We start from the raw sequence: 19,596 nt of genomic DNA on the forward strand, positions 1-19,596 counted from the left end.
TTTCGCGCTTCTTGAAAGCAAATGTTCTCCTTGATATTGAGCGTAATTATTTCCTTTTCCCTCTTCCAAGAAGGACATGACCGGGAGTATGCAGCGCGGTCACCCTCGCTGTTTGCGCAGTGGTGTGCCTCAGTACAATTATAGGAAGGTTGGTCGTATGACGCGCACATTGCACATGTGGTACGGCCCCGGCAGCTCTGAGAGCCGTGACCAAATCGTTGGCACTTAAAACAGCGGCGCGGTTTCGGAATGTCGGATCTAAGTTGGATTTTCATATAGCCTGTTTCAATATATTCTGGTAAAGTGCTTGTGCAGAATGTCAAAATTAGGTGTTTAGTGGGGATCTCTTTGTCATCCCGCCTGATCTTTACTCTTTGGACATTTGTGACGTGCTGTTCTTTTCAGCCTTCAAGCAGCTAGGTTTCACTCAAGTCTAGGAGATCTTGCTCAGATACGACTCCGCGTGTACTCTTCAGATAACGATGTGGGTTTATCGAGATGGGGTATTATTAATTTCAACAAGTCCAGATAGTTTCTCGAACTGCTTCTTGTCACTAACTCCGAGCAATAGATCACCGCTGGCTATTTTCGTGACCTTGTAGTCGCGACCTTGTTTCTCAGTAAGACACTTTGCGACAACAAATGGTGATAGAGTTCTTGCAGTTTTATCAGGGTTTTCACAACTTAGAATATGGTACTTTAGGTAAATTTCTTTGGTCTGGCCGAAAAGTTTCAGGGAGTCATCCGTGCGCCCTCTCTTGCAAGGAAGGCGATCAGGGAGTCGAGGGAATGATGAAACAGCCATAAAAATAAATATTTCTTCGGTAGCTATGCCAGTCGCCCACCACCGAGCCCAGCAAGGGGACGCTACGAAGCCCAAAAGCAACGAAGATGCCAGCTGTGCATAGTTACTATACCCTAATATAAGATACCCAAGACTAGATAACTACACCAGGTTAACCCTTGCCACCTGGTAATCTGGAAGTGAGAAGAAGAGAAGACAGGAAAGATTGAAAGTCAGAGAGAAAGACGAAGACTGAAGAGAAGGACAGGAAAAGGCGACTGCCGATTTCCTCCAGGTGGGTCAGTCTGTAGCGGTGCCGTCTATGTGAAGCAGAGGCCAAAGACGTGTGTTGCCTCCATCGGGGGGCCTTAAAGGTCCGAACACCCGGCATAGTCTCAGCCCTCAGGATGCCCCTTTCCCCAGACACGCGGGAGGGTCCAACCCTCACTTGCTCGGGTACGTGGTGTCGCAACACACCAAACGCATGCTGACGCAGACGCCCCTGCGGGGGCAGGAACCGTGAAGAACGCATCTGCAAAAGTTTACCAGTGAGCGTCAGTTAAGCAACTTGTTACTCAGTACACATCATGCATGAGCAGATAACGCATGCCGTTAGTGTACTGAACTCTCCTCAACATAGCTCAAGCAGCGGGGACGCATACCTGCAATGAACCGGCGCACTGCATAAGCTTCGTGTAGGGGATCAGAATGAAATTTTTGTAACATTCTTTACAGCGAAGCTGTATATGGCTACCGCATTCCTCCGTCTGTCGCCTGTGCGCCGAAAACTCCGGCGCCACCCCATGCGCATGCAATAAATAAAGAGAGAGATAGAGAGACGCGCGATTGGCTGCGCCAGTAGTGACGTCGTCGCTCTCCGTCGCAGCCGAGCGCACCTGTAGCAATTTCTCTCCGGCTCCGAAATGGGCAGGCCACGCGTCATACCTAATCCTGAGGAGCAGCCAGATTTCGACCAGCAACGCCGCGAGCAGAACCGGGAACGAGCTCGTCAACGCCGTGCCGATGCTGCAGCCCTGGCATAAGAGGTGGTAGTGGTAACTTTATTGCACACAGGGGAGTTGCGGACACGCAGGTCCTTGCGCCCCCGCACGGCCCCATTGCACTCAAACGTTCATGTCCCGGAGCTCATGACGCTGGCAGCCCGGCCTGTGGCGACGGCTTGCTTGGCCGGGTCCTCGGAGAGCAGTAGGGTCTCCCAAGCCTCCCAAGTAGTAAGGTGCTCCAGGCCCCGCGGGGGAGAATCCGCCGGGCTGAGGAAAAGGATGTGATCGACAGTGGCTTTGGGGTGGTGGCAGAGGGTACAGGAGGGGTCGGTGTGGACGTGGTGATAGCGCAAGCATATATAAGGAGAGGGTAAAGTGCGTGTTTGGAGCCGCCTCCAAAGTGTCTGGTGATAATTGTCGAGAGAGGGATGGGGTGGGGGGTAGAGCCGACGCTCGGCTTTGCAGGCTTGCGTCAGTTCACTGAATGAATGCATGCGCTCCCGTGAGAACCCTGGGTCGGAGGCCGCCGGTGCCCGGTTGAGAGAACGTCGGGCTAAAGCGTTGGCAGCCTCGTTTCCTGGATTCCCAGAGTGGGCAGGCACCCATGTGAGCTCCATGTGGCGGGGCGGGTGTGCAGCGAGGGAGTTCAGTATGCGAAATGCAGAGACGTGAACTCTCCCGCGAGCAAAATTTAGTATCGCAGTTTTAGAGTCCGATAATAAATACCGGGCCTCCGTGCGCGTAATAGCTAGGGCAATGGCGGCCTCTTCAGCCTCCTCCGAAGTGGCAGTTGGGGATATGTGAAGAGTGGTAATCGGTTGTAGGGAGGGGTTCGTGATGGCAACAACCGCGTCCTCATCTGTGCATGCGGTATCCACATCCACCCACACAGCATCCGGTTCCATAGTGTTTGTGGAGCGCCCGTGCGCGAGCTCGGCGGCGTGGTTCGTGGTATGTGGGGTGCACGTTTTTTAGGGAGAGGTTTAATAAGTTCGCGGTGAATGTGGTGGGGGACCTGGAGCTGTGTGGGATCCGTGGCTGGTATCCTGATACCGAGGGTGTGTAGGATGTGTCTGTCGGTGGGCCTCAATAAGCTCACCTATCGTGTTCTGTAGGCCTAGCTGGAGGAGTTTTTCGGTGGAGGCATTTAGGGGTAGGTGTAGTGCTGTCTTAAATACTGTTCAGATCATGGCATCCAGGGTGGAGATTTCTCTGCCCTGGAGTTTAAGATAGGGGAGCGTGAAGAGAAAGCGGCTGAGGACGAAGGCATGAATGAGACGACATAGGTCATGCTCCTTCATACCCCGGTTGTGTGCAGAAACTCGGCGGATTAGGTGGGATATCGACACCGCCGTCCGCTTGAGTTTGTGGATGGTGAGAGTGTTTTTCCCGTTATTTTGGATGTGGAGGCCCAGTACCCGGAGAGTGTGTACCTCAGGGATGCACCGGTTTTCCAGTGTCACGGTTATACGGGTGGTGGGGCAGTTTCGCGTTGTGGGGCGGAGTATGAGGAGCTCCGACTTCTCCGGAAAGCATGAGAGTCCGATACTCCGCGAATGTGTTTCGGTGATTCGGCTAGCACAATTGGCAGCAGCATCGAGCGGAGCCCTGGACTAAGGGCAACCGACCATTGTGCTAGAAGATGGACGAAGCCATCTGAAGACCGCAGAAGACCAGCGAACCTAGAGCTGATAAAGTTTTTCACTCACTCACTCACTCACTCACTCACTCACTCGGTGAGGGTAGCTTAGCTGCCGACTGCAGAGTATTCTCTATGTCTCCATCACTGCCATTAGTGGTCCATAGAGTGATATCCTCAGCATAGAGTGTGTGCCGAAGGTGAGGGAAGGTTTGCAGTTTGCGGGCAAGGGGAATGAGAGTGACATTGAAGAGAAAAGGTGTGAGGGCAGATACCTGGGGGGTGCCAATCCTACTAAGGGTGTATGGGCGGGATGTGTGGGGACCGAAGTGAATTTCGGCTGTGCGGTTAGTAGGGAATGCTTGAATATAGGTGTACATACGTTCACCTATGTTCAAGGGGGAGAGCGCCGTCATTATCGCTCGATGGTCTAGGCGATCGAAGGCCTTGGAGAGATCCAAGGCGAGGACGGCTTTTGTGTGGCCCGGTATGAGGAGGTCGAAAATATCCTGTGTGAGCTGGAGCATGGCGTCCTGTGCCGACAGGTGGGGACGGAAGTCCACCATGCTGTGCGGATAGAGGTCTTGCTCCGCCATGTGTCGGGTGAGTCGGGCGAGTGCGACATGCTCCAAAAGCTTGCCCAGGCATGAGGTTAGGGAGATGGGGCGAAGATTTGCAGGTGTAAGGGGTTTGTGGGGCTTCGGTATGAATAAGATTTTGGCGTGACGCCAGGATTGCGGAAGGGTGCCCTCCTGTCAGCATGTGTTGAAGTACCCCGTGAGCTGGGCAATCGACTGATCGTCCAAATTGTGGAGCATGCTATTGGAGATACGGTCAAATCCTGGAGGGGAGTTAGAGCGGAGAGTCGGGAGGGCCGCTCTGACTTCTGCTTCCGTAATCTCCGGGTCGAGGTTGGCATTCGGGGTGCCTGCATAGGGGGGCAGGGGGTTTGAGGTACCGGGAGTTGTATGTGTGTTCCTAAGTATGTCGACGAGTGCGTCGGGAGAAAGGTCGGTCTTGTGTATAAGGCGTGTGACGTGTTGTTGTGTGGCTGTTTTAGATTGCGTGGGGTCAATTAAGTGACGGAGGAGCGCAAGCAGAAAATGCTTACCGAGGATCTGCCAGCCTACCGTTTAATGAACCGTCAGGATTAACCCAGTGATAAACACCGGGGCCGCATGTTTCAGCTTCACTGGTGTTGGAATCTCAGCGCTGACGCCCGTTGTTGCAAATGGGTCGCAAGCCCCAAGGGTAGCGTTGGCCTGGCGGCCTGGGGCACAACTGGAAGCATCCGAAGGTCCCGGCAAAGCATGAGTCGACTGCTAACAGAACAACTTGTTTATTCTAGCATCGCAAAAGAGCGGCCGGTCAGGTCGACCGAAGTGGAGAGACGGGAGCGCAAGTTACTCAACAGAAGAAATCGGAGCCTCTCTCGGCGTCCGGGAGCAGCTGCTCTTATACTCTCGGAGTCGAGGGGAAGAAGGAACGCCTCGTCAGAGGCGCACGTGATGCGCGGCACGGACAGGCTGAGAGACATGTTGGGACGAGTGCAGTGACGCATCCGCCGGGCCGGCGCCGCTCAGACCTCCTCGCTTCACACTTGGGGAGCTCCTCTCCCCGGCTGCCGCGCTTTGACAAGCGTGGGCACCAACATGCACACACACACACACGCACACTTGAAGACACGTGGCATTGAAACATGCCTGGACGCGCTTGGCGGGGAGGCGTATCGGCGGCGCTGAACGGGCCAAAATGTCCGCCGCTTTGAACGAAGCCCCGGCGTCCGTTGCATCCGCGCCGGCTATACCGCGCGTTGTAGGCGAAACGTAACAGACCGCCCCGCCGGGGGAAGGAGATCCCGATGGTCAGGGGACTGCATCCGCTGTCCGGAGGGATGTCGCTCGATGATGCTCATAACCGACGTCGGGCGTCCTTCGGCGTTTCTTGAGCGCAGCGCACAGAGAAGGCCTCGTTATCTCGTTCAGGTTCACACAGGACACTGCAAAGTGACTTCGGGAGAGTTGCCATTTTTGTTCTCGTTCCCAGCAAGCGTTAGAACTACGCCGAAACTCAACCGCTCAGTCAGCAAGCACGGCACAACCCTCACTAAGCCCTGCCAGGCTCTTTCCCCTTTTATACCACTGCCTAGTCCCTTACAGTAGTCTAGCAGCACTCAGAACGCGTCCACAAATTGGAAAATTGCACTAGAAAGCACGTCATCACTTTGAAACACTACACAAAAGCAATATGTTAAAAATCCTGCCTCAGGAAGAAAAACATCAGTAACAAATAACTTTGAGGCTGATTCCTACATTAGGGGCTCCGACTTAAGCCATCGGCGTTACCGTTGAGACTCCCCTTTTTGTAACGCACCTCAAAGGAACATTGTTGCAAAGCGAGGCTCCAGCGCAGGAGGCGGCCATTTTTGGGAGAGATGGTCTGCAGCCATTGGAGAGGGCAGTGATCCGTCTCAATGATAAACCTCGAGCCGGCTAGGTAGCATGACAATTTCTGAACGGCCCACACGATACACGCACACTCTTTCTCGGTGGCGCTGTACGCCTGCTCACGACTGGTCAGCTTACGACTAGCATACAGGACGGGGTGTTCTACTTCTCCATTTTCCCGTTGGCACAGTACAACGCCCATGCCTCGCTCACTAGCATCGCACTGAACAACGAACCCTTTTGTGTAGTCGGGCGATCGTAGCACAGGCTGGCTTGTTAGGGCACTCTCTAGGGCGCTAAAAGCTCTTTCCTTTGTCTCGTCCCAGACGACTGTTTGCGGCTCTGTCTTTCTTGGAGCATCCGTCAGGGGAGCCGCGATATCAGAGTACCTGGGGATGTACCTCTGATAGTAGCCGGCGACACCTAAGAACGACCGAATATCGGTCTTCGTGCGCGGTTGCGGGAAGTCTCGCACAGCGGCCACCTTTATTTCAGAGGGGCGGCGACGACCCCGACCAATCACGTGACCGAGGTAGACAACCTCGGCCTGTGCTAACTGGCACTTGGGAGCCTTGACTGTCAAGCCCGCTTCGCGCAGGCGGGTTAGCACTGCCCGCAAGTGTGCCATATGCTCAGACCAGGATGCGGAGAATATCGCTACGTCGTCTAAATACGGTAAAGCGAATTCTTGCTGTCCCCGCAACACTTTATCCATGAGGCTTGAAAAGCAGTATGGCGCGTTCTTCAAACCAAAACTCAAAACTTTAGGACGAAATGTCCCCATTGGTGAAATGAACGCCGCATACCTACTAGCCTCTTCTGTAAGTGGAACCTGCCAATAACCCCTGACAAGATCTAGGGTGGAAATAAACTGAGCGCTACTAACTTTCTCAAGGCGCTCCTCGATGTTAGGGATCGGATAAATTTGATCCTTAGTGATGGAATTAAGCCTGCGGTAGTCGACGCAAGGACGAGGTTCCTTGCCCGGTACCTCAACTAAAATCAAAGGGGAGGTATAATCACTCTCACCCGCCTCAATAACTCCGAGCTGTAGCATTTTCTTTACCTCAGCCTCCATAATATCGTGCTGGCGGGGTGACACCCGGTACGCCTTGGATCGTACTGGCTCTTTAAGTTCGCGCTCCTGTCTTTTTGCCCTCTCCTCAATAGTCTCAAGGCATTCCGACAGCTCGTCATCCTCAGCCTCTAACTCAAAAATAGCCCTCAGCAGTGCTGGTTTTCTGAGTTTGTCTGAGACATCCAGACCCAACTCTCTTGCAAGCTCCAGCAATTTCGGTTTGCGCAACGACTTCAAATCCATGGCTGCTCTGAATGCTGCTTTCTCTACTGCCTACTATTGTCTTGCCGCCAACTAACCCGGCAGCAATGACAACCACAATTACCAGCTCTGTTTCTGACACTAACAAAAGCCTGGCAAAACTCAGAAGAAGAAAGTCCCGCACTCACCAAACCTCGCAGCCAAGAATTCAGCGCAGTCGTTCCGCTGCAGGCAACCAGTCATCACACAGGGCTCGTTGCACTGCTCCCGGATGGTCGTTGTGCTGCTCAGCATACAGTCAACCGCATATCTTCGCTGCTGGCCTCCGTTGTCGCGATCTCACCGCTGGCAGACAGTTGTTGGAATCTCAGCGCTGACGCCCGTTGTTGCAAATGGGTCGCAAGCCCCAAGAGTAGCGTTGGCCTGGCGGCCTGGGGCACAACTGGAAGCATCCGAAGGTCCCGGCAAAGCATGAGTCGACTGCTAACAGAACAACTTGTTTATTCTAGCATCGCAAAAGAGCGGCCGGTCAGGTCGACCGAAGTGGAGAGACGGGAGCGCAAGTTACTCAACAGAAGAAATCGGAGCCTCTCTCGGCGTCTGGGAGCAGCTGCTCTTATACTCTCGGAGTCGAGGGGAAGAAGGAACGCCTCGTCAGAGGCGCACGTGATGCGCGGCACGGACAGGCTGAGAGACATGTTGGGACGAGTGTAGTGACGCATCCGGCGGGCCGGCGCCGCTCAGACCTTCTCGCTTCACACTTGGGGAGCTCCTCTCCCCGGCTGCCGCGCTTTGACAAGCGTGGGCACCAACATGCACACACACACACACACGCACACTTGAAGACACGTGGCATTGAAACATGCCTGGACGCGCTTGGCGGGGAGGCGTATCGGCGGCGCTGAACGGGCCAAAATGTCCGCCGCTTTGAACGAAGCCCCGGCGTCCGTTGCATCCGCGCCGGCTATACCGCGCGTTGTAGGCGAAACGTAACACTGGTTAAACATCTACACGGAGTGCTTGGGTGGTTATTTTTCTTCTTTTTTCTTTATTTCACAATACCTTATAAGTGTGTGTAGGATATGTTGGTATCGTGAGTCTGCTGCTTCTCGCTCAGCTGAGCAATACACAGAGAAACCGGAAATAACGATTAGAAGAAAGAAAGAATGAAATACAGTTTAAAACAATGTAAGTTTACACACGTAAGTTTACACAGTTTACACATGACCTGCGACGCAACAGAGGGTGCTAAGAATCTCTGGGTCCGGACAGGCTGCCATTGGAATCTGAACCTGGCAACGTTTAACGCTAGAACGTTATCTAGTGAGGCGAGTCTAGCAGTGCTATTGGAGGAATTAGCGGGCAGTATATTGGATATAATAGGGCTCAGTGAGGTTAGGAGTACAAAAGAAGCATATACAGTGCTAAAAATCCGGCACGTCATGTGCTACCGGGGCTTAGCAGAGACGAGAACTAGGAGTCGGATTCCTGATTAATAAGGATATAGCTGGTAACATACAGGAATTATAGAGCATTAACGAGAGGGTGGCAGGTCTTGTTCTGAAACTTAATAAGAGGTACAAATTGAAGGTCGTACAGGCCTACGCCCCTACATCCAGTCATGATGACCAGGAAGTCGAAAGCTTCAATGAAGACGTGGAATCGGCGATAGGTAAAGTCAAAACAGAATACAATATACTGATGGGCGACTTCAATGCCAGGGTAGGCAAGAAGCAGGCTGGAGACGAGTCAGTCGGGGAATATGGCATAGGTTCTAGGAATAGCAGGGGAGAGTAATTAGTAGAATTTGCAGAACGGAAGAATATGCGGGTAATGAATACCTTCTTCCGCAAGCGGGATAGCCGAAAGTGGACGTAGAGGAGCCCGAATGGCGAGACTAGAAATGAAATAGACTTCATACTCTGCGCTAACCCTGGCATCATACAACATGTGGAAGTGCTCGGCAAGGTGCGCTGCAGTGACTATAGGATGGTAAGATGTCGAATTAGCCTAGACTTAAGGAAGGAACGGAAGAAACTGGTACATAAAAAGGCGATCAATGAGTTAGCGGTAAGAGGGAAAACAGAGAAATTCCGCATCAAGCTACACATCAGGTATTCGGCTTTAGCTCAGGAAGAGGACCTTAGTGTTGAAGCATTGAACGATAATCTTATGGGCATCATTAAGGAGTACGCAATAGAAGTCGGTGGTAACGCCGTTAGACAGGAAACCAGTAAGCTATCGCAGGAGACGAAAGATCTGATCAAGAAATGCCAATGTATGAAAGCCTCTAACCCTACAGCTAGAATAGAACTGGCAGAACTAACCAAGTTAATCAACAAGCGTAAGACAGCTGACATAAGGAAGTATAATATGGATAGAATTGAGCATGCTCTCAGAAACGGAGGAAGCCTAAAGGAAGTGAAGAAGAAACTAGGCATAGGCAGGAATCAGATGTATGCGTTAAGAGAGAAAGCCGGCAATATCGTTACTAATATGGATGAGGTAGTTCAAGTAGCCGAGGAGTTCTATACAGATTTATACAGTACCAGTGGCACCTATGACGCTAATGGAAGAGAGAATAGTCTAGAGGAATTTGACATCCCACAAGTAACGCCAGAAAAAGTAAAGTAAGCCTTGGGAGCTATGCAAAGGGGGAAGGCAGCTCCGGAGGATCAGGTGACAGCAGATTTGTTGAAGGATGGTGAGACGATTGTTCTAGAAAAACTGACCAACCTGTATACGCAATGCCTCATGACCTCGAGCGTACCGGAATCTTGGAAGAACACCAGCGTAATCCATAAGAAAGGGGACACCAAAGAATTGAAAAGTTATAGACCGTTCAGCTTGCTGTCCCTTGTCTACAAAGTATTTACTAATGTAATCGCAAATAGAATCAGGAACACCTTAGACTTCTGTCAACCAAAGGACCAGGCAGGTTTTCGTAAAGGCTACTCAACAATAGACCATATTCACACTATCAATCAGGTGATAGAGAAATGTGTGGAATATAACCAACCCTTATATATAGCTTTCATTGATTACTAGAAAGCGTTTGATTCAGTCGAAACGTCAGCAGTCATGGAGGCATTACGAAATCAGGGTGTAGACGAGCCGTATCCAAAAATACTGAAAAATATCTATAGCGGCTCCACAGCCACCGTAGTGCTCCATAAAGCAAGCAACAAAATCCCAATAAAGAAAGGCGCCAGGCAGGGAGATACGATATCTCCAGTGCTATTCACAGCGTGTTTACAGGAGGTATTCAGAGACCTGGATTGGGAAGAACTAGGGGATAAAAGTTAATGGAGAATACCTTAGTAACTTGCGATTCGCTGATGATATTGCCTTGCTTAGTAACTCAGGGGACCAATTGCAATGCATGCTCACTGACCTGGAGAGGCAAAGCAGAAGAGTGGGTCTAAAAATTAATCTGCAGAAAACTAAAGTAATGTTTAACAGTCTCGTAAGAAAACAGCAATTTACAATAGGTAGCGAGACACTGGAAGTGGTAAGGGAATACATCTACTTAGGGCAGGTAGTGACGGCGGATCCGGATCATGAGACGGAAATAATCGGAAGAATAAGAATGGGCTGGGGTGCGTTTGGCAGGCATTCTCAGATCGTGAACAGCAGGTTGCCATTATCCCTCAAGAGAAAAGTATATAATAGCTGTGTCTTACCAGTACTCACCTACGGGGCAGAAACCTGGAGGCTTACGAAAAGGGTTCTACTCAAATTGAGGACGACGCAACGAGCTATGGAAAGAAGAATGATGGGTGTAACGTTAAGGGGAAAGAAAAAAGCAGATTGGGGGAGGGAACAAACGCGAGTTAATGACATCTTAGTTGAAATCAAGAAAAAGAAATGGGGGCATGGGCAGGACATGTAATGAAGAGGGAAGATAACCGATGGTTACTAAGGGTTACGGCTGGATTCCTAGAGAAGGCAAGCGTAGCAGGGGGCGGCAGAAAGTTAGGTGGGTGGATGAGATTGAAAAGTTTGCAGGGACAGCGTGGCCACAGTTAGCACATGATCGGGGTAGTAGGAGTATGGGAGAGGGCTTTGCCCTGCAGTTGACGTAGCCAGGTTGCTGCTGATGATGGTGAAGTTTACACAAGTCGTGACAGCGTTTTAAAAGGAATAATATTAAAATTACAATGCGTCTCATTACATTCGCCCTTCCTCATCGATTGACATGCCATATCACCACCGTTGTCGCCGGGATCGTCCACTCAGCGCGACGGACGATAAATGTATATCATTGGGCATATGATATAGAAGGGAAATAATCGTTACAAGATACAGCACGAAGTGCCGCATAAGGTAATTGACACCGAAGCATTATATTCGGTAAAAGTTTAGACGTCATGGGAGAAGGGGGGAAGGGCATTTATCTGAGAGCGTGCAGCCCCAGGCCGGTGAACCAATTATATCAGGCGGCCTGTCTTGGGCGCATTCTGTCTAGTCATCTCTGATAGTGCGGCTTTGAAAGCAGACGCTCGCCAAGAGCTTGCTGCCCGTCTGCGAGAGATAACGATAAGAACACGCTCAGTGCTAAGGCAACTGCGTCGCCATTATCGGAAGACGCGAGACTGCAATCGCCAGACCGCAGCCACTTGTGTGTGCGCGTGGTGCGTGTATTGTTGCGGACGGTTGTCTTGTCAGCGAATACTGTCTCAATATCGTTGTTGTGTATGAACGAGCTTCGAACGCTATGGAACTATGACACGACGTTTGCGACTCGCTTGCAATGTTGCTGAAACAGGACAGACAGCGCTCTTGTCGAAATGCAGGCGATATATGCTGTATACATCGTGGGCATTTCGCAACAGCACAACAGCAGAGGTGGCGGTCTGAATCAGCGTGACCTTGGTGCGGTGCGATTGGCTAACTTCTCTCGCAATTAAAATGCTTATATAGACTTTACCTCGATCTTCGTTAGATGATATTATATTAGACATTTTGGAACGTCTGCGTACGGCCGAATATGTGGGACTGCTCCGAATATTGGAACCTGGGGCCGGCACACGAAGAGACTCATGCAAGCGGTCGCTTTCTTCAGGCGAAGCCGATTCGACAGGGAAAGCCCGCCTATTTCTGCATACATCAACTAATATGCGTAAAAGGATATTTATTCAATTTGATGCGGAAATAAATATTAGATAAGTAAATAAACAAATAAATAATGAATAAATCATGGTTAATGAATATTACGCGCCGGAAGAACATTGTTAAAGTATACAGAAGGACCACTTGCTGGAGTAACAAATGAAGCCTCTTTTTTAGAATTTTGTGAACTTGGTATTGAAGATCGTCATATATATATATATATATATATATATATATATATATATATATATGTGTGTGTGTGTGTGTGTGTGTGTGTGTGTGTGTGTGTGTGTGTGTGTGTGTGTGTGTGTGTGATGTGATACGCCAGTCTGATGAAGGCCGGACCCCGGCCGAAACGTCAATAAACCGCTTCATACGCGCGTCTACTTCACTGTATATATATATATATATATATATATATATATATATATATATATATATATATATATATATATATATATATATATAAGTAATTGCCGTTCCAGTTACTTTTGAGCTTCAATGCATAAAACGACGTTTTGTTAAGAAAGTAACTGGAACGCCAATGCATTTCTCCGCAAAGTTGGGGAATTAATATTTCGAAATTGGCGTCATCCAGAGAATTAGTTCCAGGTGTGTCCGCCTTGCGAACTCCGCGGCTAGAATTTGTAAATTGCAATACGGGCCACAATTTAATTAGTTAAAAACTTAATTAGTGTTTGTTATTAGTCGGTTATGCATTTCATTTTTTTTTTGTGCAAGCAGTGTCCGCCTCTTCGAGTAGACCAGCGGATGAACTAGAGTTGTGCTATCTGCCACAGGCAACCTTTCAAAAATTTCGAAAGTTTTCGCTGAAACACCCGGTACCTTATTAGTCGTCAGTACTGGTAAGTTTCACGATATTCGAATCTCTTCGTCTAAAACTTCCACTGTGGATGGATGGATGGATGTTGTGAGCGTCCCCTTTGGAACGGGGCGGTGGGTTGCGCCACCAAGCTCTTGCTATTATACTGCCTAATGTCCTACCTATAGGTTGCCCCCACCGGCGACAGGGCCGTCGAGTTGAAGTACGCGCAACTCGATCGCGTGATGGCGACGCTGCGATGTTCTCGTAGCTGGCACGCGCGCATGCCATGAACGTATACCAAAGAAGAGAAATCCGCAGAGATTTGTCACCAGTTGTCTAGATCAAAAGCTTTGCTGAGACAGGGGATGAACACATCTCGTTCTTTAGGCATCACAAAAACATCTAAGCTTACAATAGTCGCTGTGCAATCATAATTTACTCGCAACAAGGAAATTTTCGTAAAATCGGGATTTATATGTAGGACGCCTTCGGTACGATAGGAGCACACTAAATAGAAGATATACTAAGGAATAAGAATAGCATATATAACGCTAGATATATAATGAAGGTAGACATAATAATAAAGACCTTTAAAATGAAGATATATAATGCAATAATAGCATTAATGAGCAAGTTTAATAATCTTCAAAGCAGCCAAGCTTTTTGTCAGTTTCTGTGACAAGTGCGAAGGGCTCAATAGTACTTACGGACTATATTAGGAGAGGTAATGCAAATTAACGCGCAAGTACACGTATAAAGCATAGTATATAAAGTTAATTTGCGCCTCTTCTAATAGCTTTGACTGGTTAACATCCCTGTCTTCCTATATTCCTCTCTCCTAATAGCTATACGTTTCACGAACTTGCCCAACGAGAACTCTTACTTACGAACTGCAATGACCTTACCTTGAATGGAGGTGTGCACCTAGAATTGTCTATACCGTACATAACCGCATTTTAAAGCCATAAAAATGTGTTCCTATATCTATGGAGCGAACGTGAGCATTTATGACTCCATACGAACTGTATCTGTATGTGGTGGCAGATCTGTAATTTCCTACGACGCGGGCGTAAAGGGACAGCCGGCCCCACCGAAGGCTGCTAGAAACAATAATAAAGAAGGAGATGAGGGAGGACGAAGAAAAAAACAGCGGTTTTTACTGTATTAATTACTTTAGTGAAACACTGTTTCTGAGAGCATAAAACAGGTGATGATCTCAGGCTCCCATGTCGATCACTCATTGAAGGATCGCAGGCTCTACAACAGAGCAATCTCTTACGGACGTCGTTTGGCTCAGTGACGCTGCGAAAAAAAAAAAAAAAAGAGAGCAGAATAGCCGCACAGGCCCCACTGCAGAATTTCGCCAATGCGCTCTCAGTAATATAGGAGACATCATGACAACATGCTGATAAATAGCAGCTATAATTAATTTATTACAATATCGAATCCTACAGGGATTTGATTAAACCGTCTTCAGAAAAAAGAACATTACCAATTGCAGCATCTTCAGGAATTGCGAACAGTTTTTGTCACCGTCTTGCTCGACAACTTTTGAAGAATTTGGCGGGATTCGCAAAAGAACGCTAACTTATTGAAAATCTCATAGGTGGCACAGCGGAATTACGGTGGCTACCATAGCGGAATTGCCAACCGATTATGCCGACCAACACAAGCGAATTGCATATTCTGTATCGCCAAACAGCCTTTAGGTCACTAGCAGTAAAACAGCGCTAAACAACAGAACAAGAAGAGGGACACAGACAACAGCGCTAGATTTAGGTGCACGTTAAAGAACCCCAGGTGGTCGAAATTTCCGGAGTCCTCCACTACGGCGTGCCTCATAGTCAGAAAGTGGTTTTGACACGTAAAACCCCATAATTAAATTAAATTAAGACAACAGCGCTGTTGTCTGCGTGCCTCTCCTTGTCCTATAGTTTAGAGCTGTCTTACTGCTCGTAATGATGAACCAACCAGACCAAATGCGTACTCTTCTGCAGCCTTTAGATCGTTGACGAATGTAGTTCGGTGTCCTTCCATGTGCGCCCAAAGGCTATATACACGTGGTGAAGCAAATGTAGGAAGCAGTCGTAAATGATTCGTCAGGCGCCGATTAACGTTCACGGCATCAGTTTGCTCTCAGAAGTGCGCCGGCGCGCCAACGCGTTTTCCGCCCCCTTTTCTCGTATTCCTGGCAGGTAGTTCTCTTACCCGACGGACGGCTTTCTCCCCTCTCAAACCAAGGCCATTCCGCGACCCGCGCAAGTGATAGCCGCGGACGCGGACGAAATGAAAGCGAAGCAAATATCTATAATAGTACCGCTTGGTTTGTCAGACGTTTGTCCCCTTCTTCCTGGATGGTTTACAAGATCCATAAGCAGCGTGTTCCTCTGCCCATCGTTTACACGTACTGCTTAATAAAGTACTGATACACGCATACAGAGCTACAGAGCGAAACTGGCGAAACGGTTTACATAAAGAGACGCAAATACCGACACCGGATGGCGCTACCAGTCCAAGTTGTTATCGCTAAATCGCGTGGCGCGCCCGCGCGTTTGGAAGCACGCGGTGGTGAAGCCTGCGAAACGCCTTCGTCCGCGCGCTGACCGCCGTCGCCGACGGGGCCCATCGTCTTGCTATCTTATCACGTATGGCCTGAGCCGCTTCAATTACCCTCTGTTTCCCATCATTCCAGACCCGGCGGCGACGGGGCGCCAGCGAGAAGCCACCACTTTCGCACGGGTCCGCTCCGGGAGTGTGTCGCGTGAAGGAAGACGTCGCCAACGGCTTTCTTGGAAGCTACCGTGCGCGCCGAGCGTCGTCCGCCATGTACGACAAAGTCTTGGTCATCGGCAACGGCGGCCGCGAGCATACCATCGTGTGGAAGCTCGCGCAGTCGCCTCGCATCCAGACCATCTACGTTGCGCCGGGGAACGCTGGCACCAGCACCGAATCGAAGGCTGTCAACGTCGACATCAACGTGAAGAGCAACAATTCGGTGGTTGACTGGTGCAAGGCGAATGGCATCACCCTCGTAGCCGTTGGCCCGGAAGAGTACCTGTGTCGCGGACTGGCGGATGACCTCGAAGCGGCTGGTGTCAAGTGCTTCGGTCCCAGCGCCAAGGCAGCGGAGATAGAGGCGAGCAAAGCGTTCTCCAAGGATTTCATGGCCAAGTACGGCATCCCGACAGCGCAGTACCAGAACTTCGAGAATGCGGAGAGCGCGAAGACCTACATCAGAAACGCCGACTTCCCGGCTCTCGTCGTCAAGGCAAGTGGTCTGGCCGCTGGCAAAGGGGTCATTGTCGCTGCTGATAAGACAGAAGCCATTGCTGCCATTGACACTATCATGAAGGACAAGGTCCTCGGGTCAGCTGGAGACACCGTCGTAGTCGAGGAGCTACTGGATGGCGACGAGATCTCCGTGCTGGTCTTTTCAGATGGCGTCAACTATGCTGTCATGCCGCCTGCACAGGACCACAAGAGACTCAAAGATGGCGACCAGGGTCCCAACACTGGTGGAATGGGGGCGTACTGCCCATGTCCGCTCGTCTCAAATGAAGTCATGGAGCAGATCAGAGTTGAGGTCGTGCAGAGAACCTTGGATGGCTTGCGCAAGGATGGAAGAAAGTTTGTAGGTGTGCTTTTTGCTGGACTTATGCTGACAAAGTCTGGGCCCAAGGTTCTGGAGTTCAACTGTAGGTTTGGAGACCCCGAAACTGAATCTGTATTGCCTTTGCTCGAGTCGGACCTCTATGAGACAATGCTGGCTTGCACTGAGGGCAACCTTCCACGTGCTCTTCCTGTCTGGAAGAAGAACTTGTATGCAGTTGGTGTTGTCCTTGCCAGTGGCGGCTACCCTCAAAGCTATCCTAAGGGTAAAGTCATCACAGGCCTTGAAAAAGCCAGGGAGCATGGGGTGCAGATATTTCATGCTGGAACAGCGAAGAGTGAAAACCACATTGTTACAAATGGAGGACGTGTAATGGTCTGTCTCGCTACCCACAGTGACCTCCGAACTGCAAAGCAGCTTGCACAGCTAGGTGCAGAGATTGTGCACTTCGAAGGAAAGTTCTTCCGGCATGACATTGCCTTCAGAGCCATTGGCCGTGTTTCCAAGAAAGACCCACTGACATACTCAATGTCTGGAGTGGACATTGCAGCTGGTGATCGTCTAGTAAAGAGCATCACTGCACTGACAGATTCGACCAAACGACCTGGTACAATGGGGTCGATTGGCGGATTTGGAGGACTGTTTGACTTAAAAGCTGCAGGCTATACAGATCCTATTCTTGTTTCGGGCACCGATGGTGTTGGCACAAAGCTGAAGATTGCCCAGAGCTTTCACTTCCATGACACAATTGGGATTGACCTTGTTGCAATGTGTGTAAATGATATCCTAGCTCAGGGTGCAGAGCCTCTGTTTTTTCTTGACTACTTTGCATGTGGAAAGCTGGATCCTGGGGTTGCAAAGCAAGTGATTGCTGGAATAACTGAAGGTTGCAGGCAGGCCAAGTGCTCATTGATTGGTGGTGAAACGGCAGAAATGCCAGGAATGTATGCCATTGGCGACTATGATTTGGCTGGATTTGCTGTTGGAGCTGTAGAACGAGACAAAGTTCTGCCTAGAAGGGACATCAAGGATGGTGATGTCATCATTGGATTTCCATCATCGGGGATACATAGCAATGGCTACAGCCTAGTGCGCAAAGTGGTGGAGCGTGCAGGCCTTCGTTATGGTGACCGAGCACCTTTTGAAGAGTCAAAAACTCTTGGTGAGGTCCTGCTCACTCCTACGAAAATTTACATCAAGATGCTTCTCGAGGCTGTGAAAAGAGGATACATCAAAGCCCTTGCTCACATCACTGGCGGTGGCCTCACTGAAAACATACCAAGGGTATTGCCACCTGGCTATGGTGCATTCTTGGACTGCAACAATTGGGTCATTCAGCCAGTGTTCAAGTGGATTGCCAATGAAGGCAACATTGGTGATGAAGAAATGCTGAGAACATTCAACTGTGGCCTTGGTATGGTTGCCATTGCATCTCCATCAGATGCTCAAGCCATCATTGATGAGTCGGAAGGACAAGGACGTATTGTTGGACAGATCATGGCCATTGAAGAGGGCTCTCCAAAAGTTAATGTTCGAAACTTTCAGGAATCTCTCAACACTCGTGTTGATAAAATTGTGAAGAGAAAGTTTGGTGTGCTCATATCAGGATCAGGAACAAACCTTCAGGCCCTTATTGACCACATTGAGCACATGAAAGGGCGAAGCGCAGCTGAAATTGTTCTTGTCATCTCAAATGTGGATGGTGTGGAAGGTCTTCGTAGGGCTCAAAGAGCAGGAATCCCAACTAAGGTCATCAGCCACAAGGGTTACAAAGTGAGGGCCGAGTATGACATGAAGCTACATGAAGCGCTGACAGCAGCAGGAGTGGAGTTCATTTGCTTAGCAGGTTTCATGAGGATCATAACAGCAGAGTTTATAAACAAGTGGTACGGTAAGATCATCAACATTCATCCATCTCTGCTGCCTTCCTTCAAAGGGCATGATGCTCACAGGCAAGTTCTGGCTGCTGGGGTCAAGATCACAGGCTGTACTGTTCACTATGTGGTTCCTGAAATTGATTCTGGTGCAATCATTGCACAGGGAGCAACAACTGTGGAAATAGATGACACCGAGGAAACTTTGCAAGAGCGTGTGAAGAAGGTTGAGCACAGAGTTTTTCCAGAAGCCATGGAAATGGTGGCACAAGGAAAGGTTTTTCTTCGACCTGATGGCAAGATTGTTTTCACCAGAAATGACTGAAGTCACCACATGAAAGTGCTGCATGAGTCAAGATATTATATAACATGGATGAATTAAATGTTTTTCCTAAATGGTGTGTATACCGTTTGCAGATTTGTGCACACTGCACTTTTTCTGCCTAACATGCTGGGTTGTAGCATTAAATTGTGAACCTCATTCACTTCACTAAGCAATGCTGTTTGCTTACAATAGGTGTATACGTGTTACTAACTAGGCTTGTTTCATCCACTATACCACTAATTCAAAGCCAGTTGTTTGTTATACCCTACCCTTAATTGGTGCAAATGGCTGTTTGCGGTGCATCAATAGGCCACAAGAGCCTTGATGGGATGGGACTGTTTTGAGCACTTCATTTACTAACATTTAGGTTGGTTCTAGCGTCGGCTGTTGGAAATCATGAATCTAAAAAATGCAACTGTCCTATTGCACGTCTGGTGCATTGCATGTGAGAATGTGTCATGTACGTTACTGAACAGTAAGAAAGTAGAAAAGCGTGTAAAATGTGCCACAAACGAAACTGTTTACAGGCACTGCCGCAAAGTAACAAGAGGTTAAGGTATGCCACCACATTTACCAATTTTTTTAAAAGTCTGATGATTAAATTTTTATTTCACATTGACCTTATAAAGCACCGTTTTATGACATTCAAAAGCAAAAAAGAGTGAAAAAAAACCATGCTGGCATTTGTTATTGCCA

The 19,596-nt window shown here is 49.3% G+C and overlaps 2 protein-coding genes across 2 annotated transcripts in view; one reads left to right on the forward strand and one right to left on the reverse strand.

Annotated features, from left to right (window-relative positions):
- LOC142564157 (uncharacterized) overlaps positions 1–19,596 on the reverse strand; it is a 263,799-nt gene that overhangs the window by 67,406 nt on the left and 176,797 nt on the right. The gene's annotated exons all lie outside the window — the stretch shown is intronic.
- On the forward strand, positions 15,632–18,971 carry Gart (trifunctional purine biosynthetic protein adenosine-3 Gart). Its single transcript, XM_075674856.1, has one exon. It carries the CDS (start codon positions 15,916–15,918, stop codon positions 18,898–18,900), a length of 2,985 nt encoding a protein of 994 aa, XP_075530971.1. The 5' UTR covers positions 15,632–15,915; the 3' UTR covers positions 18,901–18,971.

This window comes from Dermacentor variabilis, chromosome 11 (assembly GCF_050947875.1).
Source record: "Dermacentor variabilis isolate Ectoservices chromosome 11, ASM5094787v1, whole genome shotgun sequence".
NCBI classification, from domain to species: Eukaryota; Metazoa; Arthropoda; class Arachnida; order Ixodida; family Ixodidae; genus Dermacentor; species Dermacentor variabilis.

What these genes read in the sequence shown, in the direction of transcription:
- Gart (XM_075674856.1), top strand. Translation starts at nt 15,916, where the DNA reads ATGTACGACAAAGTCTTGGTCATCGGCAACGGCGGCCGCGAGCATACC.